At 37.2% G+C, this 25,888-nt stretch overlaps 3 protein-coding genes and 1 long non-coding RNA gene across 4 annotated transcripts; all 4 read right to left on the bottom strand.

The window, feature by feature from the left end:
* Positions 1-9,742: 9,742 nt before the first annotated feature.
* Positions 9,743-10,312, bottom strand: LOC142235252 (uncharacterized). Its single transcript, XR_012721849.1, has 2 exons — positions 10,248-10,312; positions 9,743-10,166 (listed from the first exon to the last, which is right to left on the bottom strand). It is a non-coding gene; the product is annotated as an uncharacterized LOC142235252 (long non-coding RNA).
* A 4,936-nt stretch (positions 10,313-15,248) lies between these two features.
* LOC142235492 (uncharacterized) lies at positions 15,249-16,421 on the bottom strand. Its single transcript, XM_075306743.1, has one exon. It carries the CDS (start codon positions 16,419-16,421, stop codon positions 15,249-15,251), a length of 1,173 nt encoding a protein of 390 aa, XP_075162858.1.
* Positions 16,422-16,529: 108 nt separating this feature from the next.
* Positions 16,530-21,714, bottom strand: LOC142235491 (uncharacterized). The gene is made up of 3 exons (XM_075306742.1): positions 21,664-21,714; positions 20,617-21,621; positions 16,530-20,246 (listed from the first exon to the last, which is right to left on the bottom strand). Exons 1-3 carry the CDS (start codon positions 21,712-21,714, stop codon positions 16,530-16,532), a joined length of 4,773 nt encoding a protein of 1,590 aa, XP_075162857.1.
* A 108-nt stretch (positions 21,715-21,822) lies between these two features.
* Positions 21,823-25,542, bottom strand: LOC142235490 (uncharacterized). The gene has a single exon (XM_075306741.1). It carries the CDS (start codon positions 25,540-25,542, stop codon positions 21,823-21,825), a length of 3,720 nt encoding a protein of 1,239 aa, XP_075162856.1.
* Between the last annotated feature and the right edge of the window lie 346 nt (positions 25,543-25,888).

Below are 25,888 nucleotides of genomic sequence, written 5' to 3'. Positions count from 1 at the left end.
CTATATAAAGTATATATATTCTTGATCAGGGAGAAATTCTAAGACGATATAACGATGTCCGTCTGTCTGTCTGTCTGTCTGTCTGTTGTAATAACGCTACAGTCTTCAATAATGAAGCAATCGTGCTGAAATTTTGCACAAACTCGTCTTTTGTCTTCAGGCAGGTCAAGTTCGAAGATGGGCTATATCGGTCCAGGTTTTGATATAGTCCCCATATAAACCGACCTCCCGATTTGGGGTCTTGGGCTTATAGAAATCGTAGTTTTTATCCAGTTTGCCTGAAATCTGAAATCTAGAGGTATTTTATGACCATAAAGAGGTGTGCCAAAAATGGTGAGTATCGGTCCATGTTTTGGCATAGCCCCCATATAGACCAATCTCCCGATTTTACTTCTTGGGCTTATAGAAACCGCAGTTTTTATTCAATTTACCTGAAATTGGAAATTTAGAGGTATTGTAGGACCACAAATACGTGTGCCAAAAATTGTGAGTATCGGTCCATATTTTGGTATAGCCCCCATATAGACCGATCTCCCGATTTTACTTCTTGGACTTATAGAAACCGCAGTTTTTATTCAATTTACCTGAAATTGGAAATTTAGAGGTATTGTAGGACCACAAATACGTGTGCCAAAAATTGTGAGTATCGGTCCATATTTTGGTATAGCCCCCATATAGACCGATCTCCCGATTTTACTTCTTGGACTTATAGAAACCGCAGTTTTTATTCAATTTACCTAAAATTGGAAATCGAGAGGTATTGTAGGACCACAAATACGTGTGCCAAAAATTGTGAGTGTCGGTCCATATTTTGGTATAGCCCCCATATAGACCGATCTCCCGATTTTGCTTCCTAAAATTGGAAATCGAGAGGTATTGTAGGACCACAAATACGTGTGCCAAAAATGGTGAGTATCGGTCCATGTTTTGGTATAGCCCCCATATAGACCGATCTCCCGATTTGGGGTCTTGGGCTTATAGAAACCGTAGTTTTTTCCAATTTGTCTGAAATTGGAAATCTAGAGGTATTTTAGGACCATAAAGAGGTGTGCCGAAAATGGTGAGTATCGGTCCATATTTTGGTATAGCCCCCATATAGACCGATTTCCCGATTTTACTTCGTGGGCTTCTAGAATCCGAAGTTTTTATCCTATTTGCCTGAAATTGGAAATCTAGAGGTATTTTCGGGTCATAAAGAGGTGTGCCGAAAACGGTGAGTATCGGTCCATATTTTAGTATAGCCCCCATAAGAACGATCTCCCGATTTAACTCCTTGGGTTTCTAGAAACCGTAGTTTTTATCTGATTTGCCTGAAATTGTAAATATTCTGGTATTTTAGGCTCACAAAAACGTGTATCGGATTAAGTTTTTATCGGTCCATTTGGTAATGCCTCCATATAGACCGACTTCACTTCTTGAGGGTGTAGAAGGCGCACTGATCATGAAAATTGCTTGAAACTCAATGTAAAATTTCCAGATTTTACTTCTACAGATTTAAGATTTCAAATCAAGGCGTTATTTTATAATTTTCTTGCACACTTACAAGAGATGTTAATGATTCCTCTAAAACTCAAACAAAAATGGTTCTTATAAATCCAGAATCTGATATAGTCCTCATAGGTGAAATCTTTAAATTTATCTTCGGGAAGTGTCCTGAAGTCCTCAAGCCCTCCTGAAATTTCAAAGGAAACCCTAATATTTGGTTCATGGTGGTGGGTATTTAAGATTCGGCCCGGCCGAACTTACTGCTGTATATACTTGTTTTTATTAAACATTGCCCTAAAATTGAAATATAGAGTTCAATTGGCATCTAATGTGAAATTAAGACCTTTTTTTTGCACACATAAATAAATACGATACTTTATATCGATCCACTTACGGTACCCCCACAATAGAACTACAAATTAATGTCATTAAAATGAGATTTAGTTATATTACCCGGAGTCGACTCCGGAGTCGGAGTCGGAGTCGAGCTGATGAAAAATGCTGGAGTCGGAGTCGGAGTCGGAGTCGAGCAAAATTGGCTCGACTCCACAGCCCTGCTCATCTGATCTTAATACAAGACCAGATAAGGTTTTACATATAATGACCAATTGGAAATTGAAATTTACTGGTAGTTCGAGTAGTCTGTCCGTTGAAAATTTTATTTATAGAGTCAAAGCTCTGACTCTTCAGACTCTCCAGGGAGATTTTGAACCATTATGTCGGAATGCAAGCTCTTTATTTGAGGGAAAGGCGGCTGATTGGTTTTGGCGTTACCACCGTTCAGTTTCGACAGTTTCATGGTACGAGTTGTGCCGGGCCTTGAGGCAGCAATACGGTGACTCTAGAACGGATATTGACATTAGGGAATTAGTTAGGGATAGGAAGCAAAACCGGGGTGAAAGTTTCGACAGCTTTTATGAATCAATTGTGGAACTTACAGATCGATTGAATGAACCATTGTCTGAAAATATGCTGGTCGAGATTTTACGCCGGAATTTGTTGCCTGAGATCCAGCACGAAATTCTGAATCTCAGAATAGACTCGCTACAGGAGCTTAGGAATATTTGTAGGAAAAGGGAAATTTTCTTGCAGGACATTCGTCGTAGGCATAGCGTGCCACACGCCAAACCGATTATGGGGTCTAAAAGGATTTCGGAACTGGATGATTTAGACGATAGTGATTCGGTTGATATGTTAGATTCTACCGCTGGTGATGTTTCTGCACTTGGTTTAATCTGCTGGAATTGCAACCAAACAGGACACAGGTATCAAGATTGTCTTTCTGACAGGACTGTGTTTTGTTATGGTTGTGGGGCTCCGAATGTCTACAAGCCTAAGTGCTAAGTGCAATCCAAAAAACGGCCGAATGGGTGCACAGTGGAGTGCACCAATACAAACGAGAACACAGGAATCGGACGGGAAGTGAGAATATTGAAAGGAACAACAGACATAGCTAACGGAAATATTAGAGACGACAATAGATTTGATAATGACATACAGGTGGGGAATTTTGGTTCAGGAATATCAGGTTCGAAATTAACAACGGTAAAACCTTTTCATATCCGATTGAAGGAATACAATGAGACCAGAAATAGAATTTTTAATGGGGGAAGAAAAGCCACTAGATCAGCCAGTCGAATGCGTAACTTTTGGGGTAAAGTTCGAAGTTTTCGAAAGAAATTTTCCTGTTCGATTTTAGACAGACCTTCTGACGTAAGACCATACGCTGAAGTTATCCTCTTTGGTAAGAAGTTTTTAGGATTGCTTGATACCGGGGCCTCGTTAAGTTGCATAGGATCAAACGCCGCGAAAATTTATTTGGAATCGGGTCAATCATATAAGAAATTGAAGTCGTCTGTTCAGACTGCGGATGGTTCAAGTCAGAAAGTTGAGGGTTTTGTAGAGACTACCATCATTTTTAAAAGGATTGAAAAGGAAATTACCATATTTATCATACCAGGCCTCGATAGGGATTTGTTTTTGGGGATTGATTTTTGGAACCTGTATGATTTGCTTCCAAAGGACTTGGCCATTTCGGACTTTGCGTCCGATAGCATATCTTTTATTTCGGAAATTGGTTCTAAAATCCGGCTCTCAGATGTTCAGCAAAAACTTCTCGATAATGTGGTCGATTTTTTTCCTTCTTTTTCCAAACAAGGTTTGGGAAAAACCAATGTTATTCAGCATGTCATTGATACTGGGTCGGCAAGACCTATAAAACAACGCCACTTTCCGGTTTCTCCAGCAGTGGAGAAATTGATTTACGCTGAACTGGACCGGATGTTGGAATTAGGGGTGATTGAGGAGTCAAATAGTGCTTGGTCCTCACCAGTAGTATTGCATAGGAAGCCAGGGAAGAACAGGCTTTGTCTTGATAGCCGTAAATTAAATTCTGTGACGGTAGGTGACGCATATCCTTTGCCACATATCGATGGGATATTGAGTCGTCTGCCAAAAGCACAGTACATAACAGCTTTAGACCTTAAAGACGCCTTTTGGCAAATCCCATTAGACCATGAATCTCGGGGGAAAACGGCATTCACCGTTCCTGGGAGGCCTTTGTATCACTACACCGTAATGCCATTTGGTTTATGTAATGCTCCACAAACCATGTCACGGCTAATGGACAAAGTGATACCACCGACTCTTAGGACGGAAGTGTTTGTGTATCTCGATGATTTGTTGGTCATATCGGATACGTTCGAAAGGCATCTTGAGGTTCTAAAGCTTGTGGCTCAAAGGATTAAGGGATCAGGACTAACCATTAACGTAGAAAAGAGTAATTTCTGCGTTTCTGAGGTTAGATATTTGGGTCATTTAGTTGGTAATGGGGTAATCCGGACAGATCCGGATAAAGTGTCCGCGATAACCGATTTTCCAGTCCCACAATCCGTCAAACAGATCCGTAGGTTTTTAGGCGTGACGGGTTGGTATCGTAAGTTCATTAGGAACTATGCTTCGATTGCCGCGCCTTTGACAGATTTAACTAAAGTTAAACGAAAATTTGTGTGGACTGATGGTGCTCAAAGAGCATTTGAGGCTTTAAAATCTCACCTGAGTACCGCTCCAGTTCTACATAGTCCAGACTTCTCGCAGCCTTTTTATATACACTGCGATGCAAGTAGAACGGGTATAGGAGGAGTATTGGTGCAGAAGGATGCGGAGGGTGAAGAGTTTCCAATCGCCTTTATGTCGAAAAAACTCAATCAAGCCCAACGCAACTACTCAGTCACCGAACAAGAATGTTTGGCAGCGATGTTGAGCATTAAGAAATTTAGGGCATACGTGGAGGGACATGAGTTCACTGTCATCACTGACCATGCGTCATTGAAGTGGCTTATGTCCCAAAGCGATCTCAGTACTCGGTTAGCTCGGTGGGCATTAAAGCTTCAAGGCTACAGGTTTAAGATCGAACACAGGCGTGGTTCTCAAAACATAGTCCCTGATGCACTTTCGAGAGTGAATTCTGGTGATATTGACTCAGTGGTTTTACAGTGTCCGTCCGTATTAGAGGTGCAAAATCAGTCTGTTTTAGAAGATTATAGGGGATTTTTCGTAGATTTGGATTCTGATTCCTTTAAATCTGATGAGTATAGGCAATTGGTGGCAAAGGTGGAGAAGAACTGCGATAAAGTGCCTGATGTGAAAGTTATTGGTGGTTACGTGTATAGAAGGATGGAGCATGCTACTGGTGAGCAAGTACACGATGATCTCTCTTGGAAGCTGTGGATTCCAAGAGATATGGTATTGGATGTATTAAAACGCGCACACGACGATCCCTTAGCCTCACATGGAGGAATTAATAAAACCTTGTTTAAAATTCGCAAATTTTATTTTTGGCCAAATATGGTTGTGGATGTAAAGGATTTTATTAACAAATGTGATATATGTAAGGCAAGTAAACATCCGAGCCAGCCTCTTCGCCCACCCATGGGCAAAACTTCGGAAACACAACGGTTCTTTCAGAAAGTCTATATTGATTTTCTTGGCCCCTATCCCAGGTCCAAATCTGGCCACGTAGGGATTTTTGTAGTACTGGACCATTTTAGTAAATTTCCTTTTCTGAAAGCTGTGAAGAAGTTTACGTCTGAGGTTGTAATTGATTATTTGGAAAGGGAACTATTTCATACGTTTGGAGTCCCCGAAACTATAGTTTCGGATAATGGATCTCAGTTTAAATCCAATATTTTTGCCCAACTCGTGAAACGATATAGAATTAATCATATTTTTACGGCGATACATGCACCTCAGGCTAACGCTTCGGAGCGTGTAAATAGGTCGGTGTTGGCAGCCATTAAGTCATACGTTTCACCGAATCAGAAGGATTGGGATTGCTTTTTGAGCAGTATAGGTTGTGCATTGAGGTCTACGAGTCATTCGGCCATAGGTACTTCACCGTATTATTTAGCTTTCGGCCAGCATATGGTGACTAATGCATCGACATATTCTGTTTTGCGCCAGTTGGAAGTGCTTGAGGATAGAGCCGTTCGTTTTGACCGCAATGACTCGCTTGCAATTATGGGCAATAGGGCAAGAGAATTGATGAACAGGCAATTTGAAAGAAATGAGAGGTCTTACAATCTTCGGTCCAAAGAGGTAGCTTACAGCGTAGGCCAGGAAGTATTTCGTAGAATTTTAAGCAGAGCAGCTTCGAACATGGCTATAATGCGAAATTAGCGCCGACATTTCTTAAGGCTCGAATACGACGAAAGCTTGGAAACAGTTACTACGAACTGGAAGACTTGAAAGGAAATTTAGTAGGTGTCCATCATGCCAAGGATATCCGTCAATGACCGATCTATGGTGGCAAGCGGAATCAGCTTTGGGTTTCTTCCTTCGACCCCCAAAGTCTGATTTTGGCAGGGGGGATTTGTAGTGGCGCTTCCACCATTATTTGGGGGGAGGGAATTATATTTCTTTTCGAGTCGGGTTTTTATGTTTTTACATGGAATATAGCCCCATCTATTTGTCACATTGTATCGAGATACTATTTTACCTATCAGCCTTTTGACGTTTTCATTTGGTTTCGTACCAATTTTTTTTTTTTAACTGGAAAACAGCCGTTTGTACAAAGCGTTACCGAGCCTTCGTGGGCCAAATTGTGAGATTACTCTGCCATTTTGTCCCTATCATTGCTATCGAACAAGAGTCAAAAGCGTCAAAATTTTATAATTGAAAAGTTTTTCTTTGGGGAATCCGTATTTTCATTTAACCTTGTATTTTTTTTTCCGATTTTTGACCAAGTGAGTATTATGCAACATTTTCACAATCATTTGGTTATTAAATTAATAATTTCACAATTTGGACAGATTTGATGGCTAATTGCATACCCATCTCATTGTATTGGATCAGTTTGGAGAAATTTATTGGATATTATTACCACTATTGATAATTGTCGACTGCTATATTACAGGCCTGAATGGTAATAATCATAACTCTCCATAATGATTATCTCTCCCTAATTGCTATTATGTTTCATTTAGGCTCTCTATATATTCTCATCAATGTTTTTGTTGCACGCCTTACTTTGATTCTGCACCTATATCAATTACTTGAATTTCCCAAACTGCTTAGTTATTCGTGACCGTCGCAGCTTGCACATCACCGGGGGTGTCGACAATTGTTCGAAAAGCGAGACTTTTGATACGTGTGTGGTATTGATATTGCTGTTTTGGTGGTCTATGGATTTGACCAAAGTGTCCCGAAACACCTCCTGTGCTTCGAAAGTGTCATCTTAGTGCATGGTAATGACCACCTCGACGGTCCAAATGTGCGCTGGAATACGGTTTATTAAGAATCAATGAGAGTGTTGTGACCTCTTGTTATCCCCGGGAAAAAAAAGAAATCAACGCATAGTGAAAAGAAAAAAAATCAGCGTAAAATTAGCATAAGTTAGAGGGGAAAAATTAAAAAAAAAAGAACAAAATATTCCTATAAATGTAGGAAGTAAGTTATAGAAGTTTTTTTTTTCCTGTTCATTTTCGTTTAAATATATTTTGTTGATTTTTTTTATAAAGTATTTAAAACAACAAAGAGAAGAGGATTAAATAATTGAAGTGAAAAAGAAAATAATACCGCTATTTTGGCAAAATCATCATTCAACATTCTTAAACTGCCATCAAATCAATTGCCCTCAAATTGCATCATTCATCATCACCCATTTTATGCCCGCAGCGAAAAGCAATGTTGAATGATGATCTTGCAGAGGTATTTCTGTTGTTAACATTTGAGTGTAATTCACCTGTTCTCATAGCCACATCTCATTCAACTCAAAATTGGATTACACAGCAACATAACATAATTTAACACATCAAAAAGAACTTGAAGAAAATTTCAGCAGCGCAGCCGACGTAACTCAAGAAAGTACTTTCAGCGAGGGACGGTGAACTGGCGATAATGTAAGTGATTTTATTTCTTTTGTATTTTGTTTTGATGATTATCTGGTTTAAAGTTAAGGTGACCATATCAATAAAACTTTAAAGACTTAAACCCGTTAAGTTACTCGTATATTAATTTAAATGAAAGCCAAATTCGCCTGAGATACGAAATCCAATTTTCAAATTTTCTTGATATGATCACCCTGATTTTCGCCCCACAAATGTTGCTGAAAATATTCAAGTGTATTAGAATGATTTTTACTGGTCCGGAGAAAAAGTTATTTGCCAAACTTCTAAAATTTCTGGTGAATTATTGCAAATCACATATATAAATTCTTTCTTTCTTTATAAGTAAACTCAACAATTACGACTATTTTTTTTTTCTCTCGGTTAGATTCAGTTTGTTTTCAGTTTTTCTCTTTAATATTTTTGTTCACCTATTTTTTTTATATATTTATTTAAATATTAAAGTTTTGCTAAAAATTGATTTTACCTACTAAATTATTTAAATGTCCAATTTAAAAATTCAAAATTTTATAGATTAAGCCAGGATTTTCCAATAATGTTCTTATTTTTAAGCTTATCAAGTTTAAATAATGAATTCTTGCCCTTTTGAATTAGAAATAAATTATAATGAATTCTGAATAAGATCGAAAATTCATCTGTTTGATTCCCCGTAGAATCGGGTAAGGTTCGTTGTTGGCATATTAGGGGTCGACACATTGACGATGGTAAGGAATTTCTCCAGTTTCGACCGCGGTAGGGTGGGCGATGTTGGCAACACTACATCTTGTTGCTTAAGGCTTTTGTTGTGGTGCATTCTACGAGATCCCTTGGTTCTTGCCTTTTAGCTTCTTCTCTTCTTTGTGACATATAATCTTTTCTTTCCTACTCTAGTACATAAGCTTTTGTTTTGTTCCCTAAATTTCATTTCACACTACATCTGTCCGTCTTGATATTCTCAGCACGCGTTTACAAAGATAAGAATTTATATGTGGCACAGTGGTATCCAAGACATTGTAGCACATAGAACCCTACCCACCGACGAGCAGTAAGGCCGGAGATATTGCGTGCTGGTGCTCTTTTCAATGTCTCAATAACATCGACCACCTTTCTTTACCCGTAATATGCTACACTTTGATGCCTCAATTTCTCTACTTTTTTGACAATTATACCGACAAACAGTTTATTTCAAACCAATTTCTTAATACAGGTTTCCCAAAAAATTGTTAATTTTTCCGGATAGCAGGAATATTTTGAATGAGTTTAACTATATTCTTCCCACAGCATAGTAATAATGAACTAAAATACGATGTAATACATGAACTAATTTATAAGAAAATCATGAACTTATCTAGATGAAAAAAATCTTTGGCGCCAAATCATGGTCATTCTTACTATGGATTAGTTCATTTTTTCATAAAAAATAGTAAACTTTTTTTTCGGTGTGGCTATATTATCCGTAAACTTGGTCTTGACGAATACGAAAGTAAGGAGAATTCTTTCACTTAGATAGACCAAGTCTCAAAAGGTTGTCTGAAAAAACCATCTTCACAATTTCTTGACGATATAAGGAAACTTGATGCGATATTTTATAATATGAACGGAAACTACGTTGACCATGAAAAAAATATACTAAAACGGCTTTTTAAAATGAGTTATGGAATAGATCTTCCAGAAAATGTAAAAATGTTATTTTTAAGTGTCGCATTCAAAAGAATTCAAAAGGCTAAACAACAATTGTTGAATCAAAAGAAAACTATCCAATATGGTATTTGATCCTTTAAATCAGATTAACTAACCCAAACTCATAGTCTTACTCAGTGCAACTGTTATTTTTCCAATCAGAACCATACTTAGAAAGGACATAGAATACTATGTTTAACAATGTCATTGAATCGTATTTATTATTTCCATATTATTTAAATTTACGGATTTTTTTAAGTCTGTTACATTTTGTTCCTTTCAAAAAGTATAATAAAAATAAAACTCTATTGTCATCAATAAAATGTTTCTTTCATCTTCCATAATATTGCAGAATGTATGAGACCACTTGGTTTCGAAAACGTTATGTCACTAGGCCGAAGATGTTAACGATGTTGAATGGTAATCCATGGTGTAGGTAACAAAATTAGAATACTAGCTGTCTGGCTGCTGTTGTCTTTTATAATCCTTCTTTTTATTCCTTGCACAACAAACTTGATCTCAACAGTACAGAATGGATTGCCTATATGGCACTTCAATAGGCGTTGTTTGTCTATTTTCTTTGCGTTTCTTAATGACTCATATACTGAAGATATAAATCTATTATAAAGATATAAATCTGAGTTATTATGTATACTGCAATAATTTTCTGGTAAAAATATTATATTAAAATGTACTTACAGTTCTAGTTACTGAATAACATAAACAAACAAACTCTTCTTCATTGTTGTTAGAGTAACCACTTGTGATTGATAACAGGCAATTTGCTTATGACATTTAGAACATAGAAAATGTTGTTTTTGTCGAACAGAGACTACCTCTCTTATTCTATCAAGAGAGAAAGCTCTATATAATTTCAGTGTGCTCCTAAACGTATGCTACAACATTTAAAGCATTTAACAGTTAAAGCATTAACATTTAAAGCATTAAATCACCCTGTAATTGAATTAACAGATTTGCCACACTGCAAAAGACCCTGTTATTCAATTATAAAACTTGCGGCTAAAGGTGGGTACTATGTTCGGTTTTCGAGTTGAAAATCACTTTATTTTCGCGATTACTTTTCCTGAAATAATCAAAATTATAAATTAAAACCAAAATATTCCTGTAAAGTCTTGCCGAAATCTAGAGGAACAAGAAACTGCGCATCAATTGAATTAATTTATCTGCTTCATATTGAACTGTTTTATTAAAGTAACCGCGAAAATTTCAACTCGAAAAGCGAACATAGTACTTACCTTAAAGGTGAGTATTAAGTTCGAGTTTAGCCGCTAAAATCGCTAAAGTGAAAACTAAATCAGTAAGAAAAATGCATGAAATTATACGTATTTGTTGCAAATTTTATTAGAACTTGATGGGGAATAGCCCAGAGCAAATTTTCACAAAGTTTGTATTCCTTAAAATGGATTATTAAAGAAATGTAATCGTGAAAAAATGACGTTTTTAGCGGCTAAACTCGAACTTAATACCCACCTTAACAGTGTGCTCCAATTTATATTCTGAAATTTTCACTCACACTACAAATCCCCCAATCCCCCTGCAATTTTTCGTTGAAATTCAAATCCAAACCACCCTTTTTCATAATGACGTACAGAAAAAAGACGGATTAGAAAAAACTGACGGCGTGGAAAAAATGGCGTGCAGAAAAAAAAGCCGGATTAAGGTGGGTATTAAGTTCGAGTTTAGCCGCTAAAATCGTCATTTTTTCACGATTACTTTTCTTTAATAATCCATTTTAAGTAATACAAACATTGTAAAAATTTGCTTTGGACAATTCCCCATCAAGTTATAATAAAATGTGCAACAAATATGTATAATTTTATGCCTTTTTTTACTGATTTAGTTTAGCCGCTAATTTTCAGTAAAGTAAAAACTAAATCAGTAAAAAAAGTTATAAAATTATACATATTTGTTGCATATTTCATTATAACTTGATGGGGAATATCCCAAAGCAAATTTTCACAAAGTTTGTATTCCTTAAAATGGATTATTAAAGAAGGTTAGGTTAGGTTAAAGTGGCAGCCCGATTAAATTTCAGGCTCACTTAGACTATTCAGTCCATTGTGATACCACTTTAAAAATACCTATTACATATGGGCACTTCTAGTCTTAACCACTGAACCTTCTCTATTATTTACTTTTGTGGAACCAACCAGATTGCTCCAAAAACATTAACAAACTGCTTAAGTTAACGTTTTTCAGGTCCGCCAGTAATCTAAAGCTAGCTAAAGCAAAGTTTGTATTCCTTAAAATGGATTATTAAAGAAAAGTAATCGTGAAAAAATTACGATTTAGCGGCTAAACTCGAACTTAATACCCACCTTTAGAAAAATCCGACAGCGTTCAAAAGAAGCAACAAAGCAAAAAAGCAAACGGGGAAAATAAAAAAAAATAATAAAAAACAATTCTAGAAAGTATAAATTCTATACTAAGTATAAATTCCATTTATGATTGTGGTTTAAAGTAGTAAAAAAATGCATGAAATTATACGTATTTGTTGCAAATTTTATTAGAACTTGATGGGGAATAGCCCAGAGCAAATTTTCACAAAGTTTGTATTCCTTAAAATGGATTATTAAAGAAATGTAATCGTGAAAAAATGACGTTTTTAGCGGCTAAACTCGAACTTAATACCCACCTTAACAGTGTGCTCCAATTTATATTCTGAAATTTTCACTCACACTACAAATCCCCCAATCCCCCTGCAATTTTTCGTTGAAATTCAAATCCAAACCACCCTTTTTCATAATGACGTACAGAAAAAAGACGGATTAGAAAAAACTGACGGCGTGGAAAAAATGGCGTGCAGAAAAAAAAGCCGGATTAAGGTGGGTATTAAGTTCGAGTTTAGCCGCTAAAATCGTCATTTTTTCACGATTACTTTTCTTTAATAATCCATTTTAAGTAATACAAACATTGTAAAAATTTGCTTTGGACAATTCCCCATCAAGTTATAATAAAATGTGCAACAAATATGTATAATTTTATGCCTTTTTTTACTGATTTAGTTTAGCCGCTAATTTTCAGTAAAGTAAAAACTAAATCAGTAAAAAAAGTTATAAAATTATACATATTTGTTGCATATTTCATTATAACTTGATGGGGAATATCCCAAAGCAAATTTTCACATAGTTTGTATTCCTTAAAATGGATTATTAAAGAAGGTTAGGTTAGGTTAAAGTGGCAGCCCGATTAAATTTCAGGCTCACTTAGACTATTCAGTCCATTGTGATACCACTTTAAAAATACCTATTACATATGGGCACTTCTAGTCTTAACCACTGAACCTTCTCTATTATTTACTTTTGTGGATCCAACCAGATTGCTCCAAAAACATTAACAAACTGCTTAAGTTAACGTTTTTCAGGTCCGCCAGTAATCTAAAGCTAGCTAAAGCAAAGTTTGTATTCCTTAAAATGGATTATTAAAGAAAAGTAATCGTGAAAAAATTACGATTTAGCGGCTAAACTCGAACTTAATACCCACCTTTAGAAAAATCCGACAGCGTTCAAAAGAAGCAACAAAGCAAAAAAGCAAACGGGGAAAATAAAAAAATAATAAATAACAATTCTAGAAAGTATAAATTCTATACTAAGTATAAATTCCATTTATGATTGTGGTTTAAGGTGGGTATTAAGTTCGAGTTTAGCCGCTAAAAACGTGTTTTTTTTTCACGATTACTTTTCTTTAATAATCCATTTTAAGGAATACAAACTTTGTGAAAATTTGCTTTGGGTTTTTCTCCATCAAGTTATAATAAAATTTGGTATTAAGTTCGAGTTTAGCCGCTAAAAACGTGATTTTTTCACGATTACTTTTCTTTAATAATCCATTTTAAGGAATACAAACTTTGTGAAAATTTGCTTTGGGATTTTCCCCATCAAGTTATAATAAAATTTGCAACAAATACGTATAATTTCATGCATTTTTCTTACTGATATAGTTTTCACTTTAGCGATTTTAACGGCTAAACTCGAATTTAATACTCACCTTTATGTATTATGTTGTGGTTTATGTATAATGGTTGTGATTACATTGATTGTGGTTTTAATTTTAAAAAGGACTGTTTCATAGGATTTTGGTTTTCTTTTTTTCAGTGGCAAGAGATCAAAAATTTGCTAAATGGTCCTTTTTTATCAAAATTAGAGAATACAAATACTAAATTACTAAATTTGCTAAACCAACATCAGAAAAAAAAACAGAACAAATAATATAATAATAAAAAAATACTATATATAAATGAGAATATTTCCAACACAAACTACCAGCTTCTGCAAGACGCCATACGACTGAAAAAAAGGACTTGTGAAAGCTGCATATACATTTCGAGGACTCGTGTATATCAAACCAACTGACAGCAATGAACCTATATGCATATTTCATTCCAAAGTCTTGGACGATTTTAATTATTCCGTTAATTTGTCTGATTTGGGGAAAAATATCTAAATATTACTTCTCTCAGTTGTTTCTATTAGTTTTTGCCAATAACTTTATATGTTTCGTCATAATTTATTTTTGTTATAATTTAATTGCTTATATGAATTTGCATTGTGATTCAATGTTATTATCGGTAAACAACGATTTTGAAAAGGTGGTCTTCTGGATTAAATTTAATTTTTATGAATGTTTGGCAACCGTACAGCTATGGCTCGTACGGATAGAACTAATGGAGGTTCTTACTAAGAACTTAGTAAGGATTCTATCTAAACAAAGGAACGGTATATCAATCTGTCACATTAACGCGCAGAGTTTAGCGAATAAGATAGACGAATTCAAATACATATTTGAGGATACGGGTACAGACATTATATGCGTCTCAGGGACCTGGTTAAGCTCATCAATTCCCAATGGATTGATAAATTTAAGGGGATATTCCATGTTCAGATATGATAGGGAAAGCCGTGGAGGGGGGGTCGCAATATTTGTGAGGAATACCTTGAAGGCAAAGTTTCGTACGAAATCTACCCGCGATGAGAGAATAGATTATGTGTTTATTGAAATTGTGTCTACTTATAGGACAATTTTAGTTGGATGTTATTATCGACCCAATAATACAATAAGTTTGGATCTGTTTCGGATTAAATTAGGATCCATTACATTGGGGTATGAAGACGTAATTGTTACCGGTGATTTTAATTCGAATATTCAATTCCACATTAACAGATAATATGTTGGCTATTGGGTTATATACAACTTGTTATCGCTGGAAGCTTTTTTCCTAGCGGAGCTATTTCCACCAAAAAATTGTACCCAAAAAAAACCAAGTTCTTCTATGTAAAAAGACAAAGTCACACTCTTTTTATTAAGAAGACAAGTGTTGCTAGGCTTGAGCGATGATGTATAACTGAAGTTTATTCGAATTCAATTTCTTCTTACAGCTAAGTGTATGTATGTACAAAAAGATATATATACTTGATTCAAACAATGATATTTCAATATAGTTATGCTGACTAAGGCAAAAACAAATAATAAAGGGACAGTTACAGCAAAACCAGTATTTTACATTAACAACTCTTAAATGCGAGAGAATGCGAAATAAACGCAAACGCAATTTTGTAATTCATATGTGATATGCAAATGAGAACAGTGCTGGTTAGAAGTATGCCTCTTTTTTCACTATATTTATTCAAAGTGGCTGTAACATTCTCCCCACCTTGGAAGCTCCTTCCAACAGATATCGTGCTACTCCATAGGTAGTGGACAGAGACGGTGAATGCTCCTTTTAAAAAATCCATTTTTGGTTCTTAGCGTAACAACCCGCACAAGGTTATCCCTTCCTTTATGAATATCAGTAACTCTTCCAAGGAGCCAGGTGTTGGGAGGGACATTATCTTCAGCAATCAGTACTAATGTTCCTATTTGAATATTTGCGCACTCGGTTTTCCATTTTATTCTTTGTTGCATTAATGTGAGGTACTCTCTTGACCATCGATTCCAAAACATCATTTGTATGGCCTGTTTCCTTTTCCAACGGTTAACGTGGGAAATATTTAAGTCTTTCTCCAAAACAGCATCTGGTAGCGAATTAAGTGACCGGCCAACCAAAAAATGGCCAGGGGTCAATGCTTCCATGTCATTAGGGTCACTAGATAAAGGGCAGAGTGGCCGAGAATTCATTATTGACTCAATTTGGGCTGCAACTGTGGATAGTTCTTCGTACGTCAGTGACGTTGAGTTTACGTAACGTGTTAACAATTTTTTAGCAACCTTAACGGCGCTCTCCCACAAACCACCGAAATGAGGAGTACGGGGAGGGATAAAGTGAAATTTTACTCCTTGGTTTGAGAATTCGGTTATCATCTGAGCTTTGCCGGTTTCGGAGAATATGTGCTTTAATATCTGATTCATCTCATTAGCAGCTCCCACAAAGTTCGTAGCATTGTCACAAAATAAGTCTGAGCTTAGACCTCTTCTAGAAAAGAAACGCTTGAGAGAAGCAAGAAATGAAGGAGTGCTAAGATCAGATACTACTTCAATGTGACAGGCCTTTGTTAAAAAACAAACAAAGATGACCAAATAAGCCTTTTGAGGGCGTTTTCCCCTAAGTTTGAAATGAATATGTATTGGACCTGCGAAATCCATTCCAGCGCATTCAAAAGGTTTAAAATTCGGATTGACTCTATAGGATGGTAAATTTGACATCTGTTGGACTACTGGCGTGGGCTTATTTCTGAAACAATTTAGACACTGTCTAACTACCTTCCGGGTAACTTTTCTCAGGGAAATAACCCAATATCGCTCTCGTACGAAAGCCGCCAACGTCTGTGGTCCAACATGGTAATTTATTATATGTAAGTAATTTACTAACGCAATTACAACCGCATGATTACCTGGTAGAAGTAGAGGATGTTTCATGGCGTAAGGAAGATTAGAATATTTTAATCGTCCGCCAACTCTCAAGAGAGGTATATCGCTATTATCTATGAATGGACTTAATTTTTGCAATGACGATGATTTGATATCTCAATTGTTTTTCAAACTATAAATCTCTTTTGCGAAATGTACATTCTGGATATTAAAGGCCAGGTAATGAAGGCCTCCTTTCAATTCCGATACCGATAAATATGAGTCCCTACTGCCTTTAACTCCTGATATGATAGACCTTCGCCATCGAAAAATATAAGCGAATACCCGTTGTAGCTTAAGAAAACTATTGCTAAATTTACAAGCCACTGTCAAATCAACGTACCCAACTGCCTTGTATTCACCTATTAGACTGATGGCGTAACGTCTCTCTTCCATCTCAGCTGTGACTTCCAACTTTGTCACACCAGGTTCTGGCCAGCTGTCCCTATGTCTCCACAAAAAAGACGGACCCTTGAACCACAACTGGGATTCCATCAACTCTGATGGATACATTCCCCTTGAAACAATGTCAGCCGGGTTGTCTTTACCATTAACCTTAAACCAATCACTCACTGAAGTCATACTTTGGATTTTCGCTACTCGATTGGATATAAATGTAGCCCATCTATTCGGATGCGAAGATATCCAATGGAGTACGATGGACGAATCAGTCCAATGGAAGATGCTATTTATCCGTATCGAACTACATTTATTCACCCTGTCTAGTAATTCTACTAACAAACAAGCACCTAATAGCTCTAGGCGGGGAATGGACAATGACTTCAGTGGAGCTACACGAGACTTTGCTGTCATCAATTGTACGTTTATATTGCCGCACTCATCCGTCATTCGTGCATATACCACCGCTCCATATGCAAGATTTGAGGCATCGGAGAACCCGTGTAACTCCAACGAAGTCATGTCACTATTCCCCCAAAATGTCCTTGGAAAATGAAATTGGTTCAACGTCGTTAAATCCCTCTGAAACTTCCGCCAACGTGATGACTCTAATTGTGGCAATGATTCGTCCCAATCAAGTTTAAGCAACCACAATTGTTGCATAAAAATCTTTCCCAAAACGATCACTGGATTAATCAGGCCCAAGGGATCGAATAATCGAGATAAGGCGGACAAAACAGTCCGCTTAGTCACCTTACTGGTATCCAACTCACTGTACGAAAAAGAGAATTCATCTCTCTGTGAGTTCCACAAAACTCCTAACGTTTTTGTAAATTCGCCAGTTTTAATGTTTAATGAATCATCCATTGCATTCAATTCAATACAATTAGATCTCCATTTGTGCAACTCAAACTTCCCAGATTTTAACAAGTTGGATATCTCTGATCTCAAACTATGTAGTTCTGTGATCGAGTAGGCACCGGCTAGCATGTCATCCATGTAAAAATTTTCTAATATGGCCCGACTTCCTAACGGGTAATTATCTTTATTATGCTCTGCTAAATAGTTTAAGCAGCGAACTGCCAAAAATGGTGCTGAGCTAGTGCCATAAGTGACAGTTTTCAAACGAAGAATTCGTATATCGCCATCCCTATTCTCTCTCCAAAGTATACACTGATAGTCACAATCGGCCTCGCTTACTAGTACCTGCCTATACATTTTGCAGATATCACCCGTAAGGGCATATTTGTAAAACCTAAAACGGAGTAGTATATCAAAAAGTTCAGGCTGTAGGCGACAACCTACTAAAAGGTTGTCATTCAATGACTTGCCATTTGTTGATTTACAAGACGCATCAAATACGACACGCAATTTCGTCGTCTGACTCTCTAATCTTACTACTGGGTGATGAGGCATGAAATATTTCGGCGAACTCGCATTAGGTTGGAGAACTTCTAAATGACCTAATGCACTATATTCATTAATAAATGAGGTATATTGTTCCTTCAATTCAGGAGAAGCTTCCAGTCTCCTTTCCAAGTGTAGAAATCTTCTAAGAGCTATTTCGTAAGATTTGCCTAGACTACAACCCTCGTCACGAAATGGAAGTTGAACAATGAATCTACCGCTTATCGTACGTTTCAAAGTGGCTAAAAAATATTCCTCACATTTCTTCTCTTCAGTAGAAAGTAATGAATATCTTTGGTGAGACAAGTTCTCACACTCCCAAAATCTCTCTACTATTTCACCTAAATTATTCGTTGAACCGTTATCCTCTGTACCATTTACTACTAGATTGACTGGGTTGCAAACCTTACTCGCACATTCACCCACGACCAACCAGCCTAACAATGATTTCTGTAGCATCGGCAGGTCATCAGCTAGCTTTATCTGTCCGACGGATAATAATCTGAAAAATAAAGATACGCCTAACAATACATCTACCCTCCCAGCCTTATTGAATAAGGGATCAGCTAGTTTTATGTTGTTGGGTAAATTCCAATGATCGGTTTCAACTGAACAATTTGGAGAGTATGACGTAATATCTTGCATTACATGTAATTCCAAATTACAGCTGAAATTCGTCACGCGAGACCTAATAATAGTGGACACTTTTTCTATGATATTTGTCTCATTTTGACCTATGCCGCCCACTACCATTGAAGTCGGAATGAAAGGTAATCCTAACTGAATGGCAATATCACGAGTAATAATATTCAACTGACTACCTGAATCCAGTACACAACGAGTCTCGTGAAAACCACCATTTACATCTCGAACGAGAATTCTAGCAGTAGCTAAGAAATTCATGGTCGATACAGCTAGCATTGAACTGTACAAGACTGAACCCTCCATCCGTTTGCCCATTTCAATGTCTCCAGTTTTAGATTTGTCACTCTTCAGATTATCCCTGTGTAATAAGTTATGGTGAGGTCTATTACAACTCTCACACATAGGTGCTTTACAATCTCTTACAGGGTGCTTCTTTTCTAAACAGAGAATGCAGATAGAATTCTTTTTCGCTTCGAAGTATCTTTGCTTCGGACTTAATGTCAAAAACTTCTGACAATGGCTCAGCTGGTGTGACTCTTCACAAGCTGGACACTGTTGCCTGGTATGGGCAATGGCCACAGATAAAACCTTCCCATGCGGATTTCGTTTCACATTCTTAATATGGCTATTCTTGTTTCCGCGAACAGAGTTATCATTTGAGTTATATTCGCAATTCTCTAACGAATGACAACGACCGATTAAAAAGGTCTCCAAATTTTTCCATGAAGGCAATTCCATCACATTTGAATCCTCATGCCATTTTGACAAAGTGTCCTCGTCCAATTTTAGTCTGACCAAGTAAAATATCAAAACATCCTTAAGCTCTTCGATGGACCCCAGACTCTCTAATGAATGTAAATGGGAATTTACCGCATCAATAAGACGTCGCAAAGATATTGATGACGGTTGCGAAATACGCTCTAAATCAAAAATTTCCTTCACGTGAGACTGGAAAATGACCGATTTATTTTCAAAACGCTTTCTCAACAAACCGAGAGCTTTTGGATAATTCTCCCCGGTTAACTCTAAATATTCAATGGTGCCTAAAGGTATGGTCCCTAAACATGATCGCAAATGGACGAATTTAGAAAGATCATCAAGATCGCCGTCGGAATCTACCATCGATCGGAAAGTGTTATGCCAATTAGTCCACTCAGTATATTTGCCAGAGAATATAGGCAACTTCAATTTCGGTAGATTGGACGAACGGCTTCCTAGGGCTACAGAAGAGTTTATAGTTTGATCAAATGTATTTTGGTCATTTCCATTGGCCGACCTTCTTCTTATCTGAGATATAGCATATAAAATCTTAGACTTTACTTGACAATATACCTCCTCAAACCGTTGCCGCTTATCATCTTCCTCTTCTTCTACCGAACTTTGCTCCAAAGACGTTTGCACATTACAAATTTGAGAGAACAGTGACTCAATCAATAGTTATGCTGACTAAGGCAAAAACAAATAATAAAGGGACAGTTACAGCAAAACCAGTATTTTACATTAACAACTCTTAAATGCGAGAGAATGCGAAATAAACGCAAACGCAATTTTGTAATTCATATGTGATATGCAAATGAGAACAGTGCTGGTTAGAAGTATGCCTCTTTTTTTACTATATTTATTCAAAGTGGCTGTAACATTCTCCCCACCTTGGAAGCTCCTTCCAACAGATATCGTGCTACTCCATAGGTAGTGGACAGAGACGGTGAATGCTCCTTTTAAAAAATCCATTTTTGGTTCTTAGCGTAACAACCCGCACAAGGTTATCCCTTCCTTTATGAATATCAGTAACTCTTCCAAGGAGCCAGGTGTTGGGAGGGACATTATCTTCAGCAATCAGTACTAATGTTCCTATTTGAATATTTGCGCACTCGGTTTTCCATTTTATTCTTTGTTGCATTAATGTGAGGTACTCTCTTGACCATCGATTCCAAAACATCATTTGTATGGCCTGTTTCCTTTTCCAACGGTTAACGTGGGAAATATTTAAGTCTTTCTCCAAAACAGCATCTGGTAGCGAATTAAGTGACCGGCCAACCAAAAAATGGCCAGGGGTCAATGCTTCCATGTCATTAGGGTCACTAGATAAAGGGCAGAGTGGCCGAGAATTCATTATTGACTCAATTTGGGCTGCAACTGTGGATAGTTCTTCGTACGTCAGTGACGTTGAGTTTACGTGACGTGTTAACAATTTTTTAGCAACCTTAACGGCGCTCTCCCACAAACCACCGAAATGAGGAGTACGGGGAGGGATAAAGTGAAATTTTACTCCTTGGTTTGAGAATTCGGTTATCATCTGAGCTTTGCCGGTTTCGGAGAATATGTGCTTTAATATCTGATTCATCTCATTAGCAGCTCCCACAAAGTTCGTAGCATTGTCACAAAATAAGTCTGAGCTTAGACCTCTTCTAGAAAAGAAACGCTTGAGAGAAGCAAGAAATGAAGGAGTGCTAAGATCAGATACTACTTCAATGTGACAGGCCTTTGTTAAAAAACAAACAAAGATGACCAAATAAGCCTTTTGAGGGCGTTTTCCCCTAAGTTTGAAATGAATATGTATTGGGCCTGCGAAATCCATTCCAGCGCATTCAAAAGGTTTAAAATTCGGATTGACTCTATAGGATGGTAAATTTGACATCTGTTGGACTACTGGCGTGGGCTTATTTCTGAAACAATTTAGACACTGTCTAACTACCTTCCGGGTAACTTTTCTCAGGGAAATAACCCAATATCGCTCTCGTACGAAAGCCGCCAACGTCTGTGGTCCAACATGGAAATTTATTATATGTAAGTAATTTACTAACGCAATTACAACCGCATGATTACCTGGTAGAAGTAGAGGATGTTTCATGGCGTAAGGAAGATTAGAATATTTTAATCGTCCGCCAACTCTCAAGAGAGGTATATCGCTATTATCTATGAATGGACTTAATTTTTGCAATGACGATGATTTGATATCTCAATTGTTTTTCAAACTATAAATCTCTTTTGCGAAATGTACATTCTGGATATTAAAGGCCAGGTAATGAAGGCCTCCTTTCAATTCCGATACCGATAAATATGAGTCCCTACTGCCTTTAACTCCTGATATGATAGACCTTCGCCATCGAAAAATATAAGCGAATACCCGTTGTAGCTTAAGAAAACTATTGCTAAATTTACAAGCCACTGTCAAATCAACGTACCCAACTGCCTTGTATTCACCTATTAGACTGATGGCGTAACGTCTCTCTTCCATCTCAGCTGTGACTTCCAACTTTGTCACACCAGGTTCTGGCCAGCTGTCCCTATGTCTCCACAAAAAAGACGGACCCTTGAACCACAACTGGGATTCCATCAACTCTGATGGATACATTCCCCTTGAAACAATGTCAGCCGGGTTGTCTTTACCATTAACCTTAAACCAATCACTCACTGAAGTCATACTTTGGATTTTCGCTACTCGATTGGATATAAATGTAGCCCATCTATTCGGATGCGAAGATATCCAATGGAGTACGATGGACGAATCAGTCCAATGGAAGATGCTATTTATCCGTATCGAACTACATTTATTCACCCTGTCTAGTAATTCTACTAACAAACAAGCACCTAATAGCTCTAGGCGGGGAATGGACAATGACTTCAGTGGAGCTACACGAGACTTTGCTGTCATCAATTGTACGTTTATATTGCCGCACTCATCCGTCATTCGTGCATATACCACCGCTCCATATGCAAGATTTGAGGCATCGGAGAACCCGTGTAACTCCAACGAAGTCATGTCACTATTCCCCCAAAATGTCCTTGGAAAATGAAATTGGTTCAACGTCGTTAAATCCCTCTGAAACTTCCGCCAACGTGATGACTCTAATTGTGGCAATGATTCGTCCCAATCAAGTTTAAGCAACCACAATTGTTGCATAAAAATCTTTCCCAAAACGATCACTGGATTAATCAGGCCCAAGGGATCGAATAATCGAGATAAGGCGGACAAAACAGTCCGCTTAGTCACCTTACTGGTATCCAACTCACTGTACGAAAAAGAGAATTCATCTCTCTGTGAGTTCCACAAAACTCCTAACGTTTTTGTAAATTCGCCAGTTTTAATGTTTAATGAATCATCCATTGCATTCAATTCAATACAATTAGATCTCCATTTGTGCAACTCAAACTTCCCAGATTTTAACAAGTTGGATATCTCTGATCTCAAACTATGTAGTTCTGTGATCGAGTAGGCACCGGCTAGCATGTCATCCATGTAAAAAGTTTCTAATATGGCCCGACTTCCTAACGGGTAATTATCTTTATTATGCTCTGCTAAATAGTTTAAGCAGCGAACTGCCAAAAATGGTGCTGAGCTAGTGCCATAAGTGACAGTTTTCAAACGAAGAATTCGTATATCGCCATCCCTATTCTCTCTCCAAAGTATACACTGATAGTCACAATCGGCCTCGCTTACTAGTACCTGCCTATACATTTTGCAGATATCACCCGTAAGGGCATATTTGTAAAACCTAAAACGGAGTAGTATATCAAAAAGTTCAGGCTGTAGGCGACAACCTACTAAAAGGTTGTCATTCAATGACTTGCCATTTGTTGATTTACAAGACGCATCAAATACGACACGCAATTTCGTCGTCTGACTCTCTAATCTTACTACTGGGTGATGAGGCATGAAATATTTCGGCGAACTCGCATTAGGTTGGAGAACTTCTAAATGACCTAATGCACTATATTCATTAATAAATGAGGTATATTGTTCCTTCAATTCAGGAGAAGCTTCCAGTCTCCTTTCCAAGTGTAGAAATCTTCTAAGAGCTATTTCGTAAGATTTGCCTAGACTACAACCCTCGTCACGAAATGGAAGTTGAACAATGAATCTACCGCTTATCGTACGTTTCAAAGTGGCTAAAAAATATTCCTCACATTTCTTCTCTTCAGTAGCTAGCTTTATCTGTCCGACGGATAATAATCTGAAAAATAAAGATACGCCTAACAATACATCTACCCTCCCAGCCTTATTGAATAAGGGATCAGCTAGTTTTATGTTGTTGGGTAAATTCCAATGATCGGTTTCAACTGAACAATTTGGAGAGTATGACGTAATATCTTGCATTACATGTAATTCCAAATTACAGCTGAAATTCGTCACGCGAGACCTAATAATAGTGGACACTTTTTCTATGATATTTGTCTCATTTTGACCTATGCCGCCCACTACCATTGAAGTCGGAATGAAAGGTAATCCTAACTGAATGGCAATATCACGAGTAATAATATTCAACTGACTACCTGAATCCAGTACACAACGAGTCTCGTGAAAACCACCATTTACATCTCGAACGAGAATTCTAGCAGTAGCTAAGAAATTCATGGTCGATACAGCTAGCATTGAACTGTACAAGACTGAACCCTCCATGCGTTTGCCCATTTCAATGTCTCCAGTTTTAGATTTGTCACTCTTCAGATTATCCCTGTGTAATAAGTTATGGTGAGGTCTATTACAACTCTCACACATAGGTGCTTTACAATCTCTTACAGGGTGCTTCTTTTCTAAACAGAGAATGCAGATAGAATTCTTTTTCGCTTCGAAGTATCTTTGCTTCGGACTTAATGTCAAAAACTTCTGACAATGGCTCAGCTGGTGTGACTCTTCACAAGCTGGACACTGTTGCCTGGTATGGGCAATGGCCACAGATAAAACCTTCCCATGCGGATTTCGTTTCACATTCTTAATATGGCTATTCTTGTTTCCGCGAACAGAGTTATCATTTGAGTTATATTCGCAATTCTCTAACGAATGACAACGACCGATTAAAAAGGTCTCCAAATTTTTCCATGAAGGCAATTCCATCACATTTGAATCCTCATGCCATTTTGACAAAGTGTCCTCGTCCAATTTTAGTCTGACCAAGTAAAATATCAAAACATCCTTAAGCTCTTCGATGGACCCCAGACTCTCTAATGAATGTAAATGGGAATTTACCGCATCAATAAGACGTCGCAAAGATATTGATGACGGTTGCGAAATACGCTCTAAATCAAAAATTTCCTTCACGTGAGACTGGAAAATGACCGATTTATTTTCAAAACGCTTTCTCAACGAACCGAGAGCTTTTGGATAATTCTCCCCGGTTAACTCTAAATATTCAATGGTGCCTAAAGGTATGGTCCCTAAACATGATCGCAAATGGACGAATTTAGAAAGATCATCAAGATCGCCGTCGGAATCTACCATCGATCGGAAAGTGTTATGCCAATTAGTCCACTCAGTATATTTGCCAGAGAATATAGGCAACTTCAATTTCGGTAGATTGGACGAACGGCTTCCTAGGGCTACAGAAGAGTTTATAGTTTGATCAAATGTATTTTGGTCATTTCCATTGGCCGACCTTCTTCTTATCTGAGATATAGCATATAAAATCTTAGACTTTACTTGACAATATACCTCCTCAAACCGTTGCCGCTTATCATCTTCCTCTTCTTCTACCGAACTTTGCTCCAAAGACGTTTGCACATTACAAATTTGAGAGAACAGTGACTCAATCAAGCTCATGCGGGCTTCTAACTCAGGATTAGTTAAACTAGCGTGATTCTCAAAAATGTAATTTTTATTGCGAATTAATGAGTTAATTAAATTTTCGCGAGATTTAAATAAGTCCGAATATCGTTGGCTACTTTTTTGTCCCTTTGACATTTTTAACATTAATCAATCAAAAAATCCAAAATAAAAACCTTTTGAAATATTTCTATCGTATTGATTTTTTATTGTTTTCTTAACACCACAATTTCTAGCTGATTTCAAACGCACTTTTCAAGAATAATGTAATTACTCAGATTTACCTGGACACACGTGTACAGTTACACAAGAGGTGATTGCATGGAATAATTCGATGATTCGGTTCTCAAAGCCAGTCTTTCCAATCATTCAGCAAAATTCGACTCCCCTAGAAGCGACCTTGTCGAAGTTAAGATTGGAGTCCTCCAATATTCGAAATTCCCAGAAAAAGTTAGTGGAATTTTTTTTCTTTTTAACTTTTATT

The sequence above is a fragment of the Haematobia irritans genome, chromosome 4 (assembly GCF_050003625.1).
Source record: "Haematobia irritans isolate KBUSLIRL chromosome 4, ASM5000362v1, whole genome shotgun sequence".
NCBI classification, from domain to species: Eukaryota; Metazoa; Arthropoda; class Insecta; order Diptera; family Muscidae; genus Haematobia; species Haematobia irritans.
Note: the sequence above shows the minus strand (reverse complement) of the source record. Positions and strands in the feature narration are given on the sequence as shown.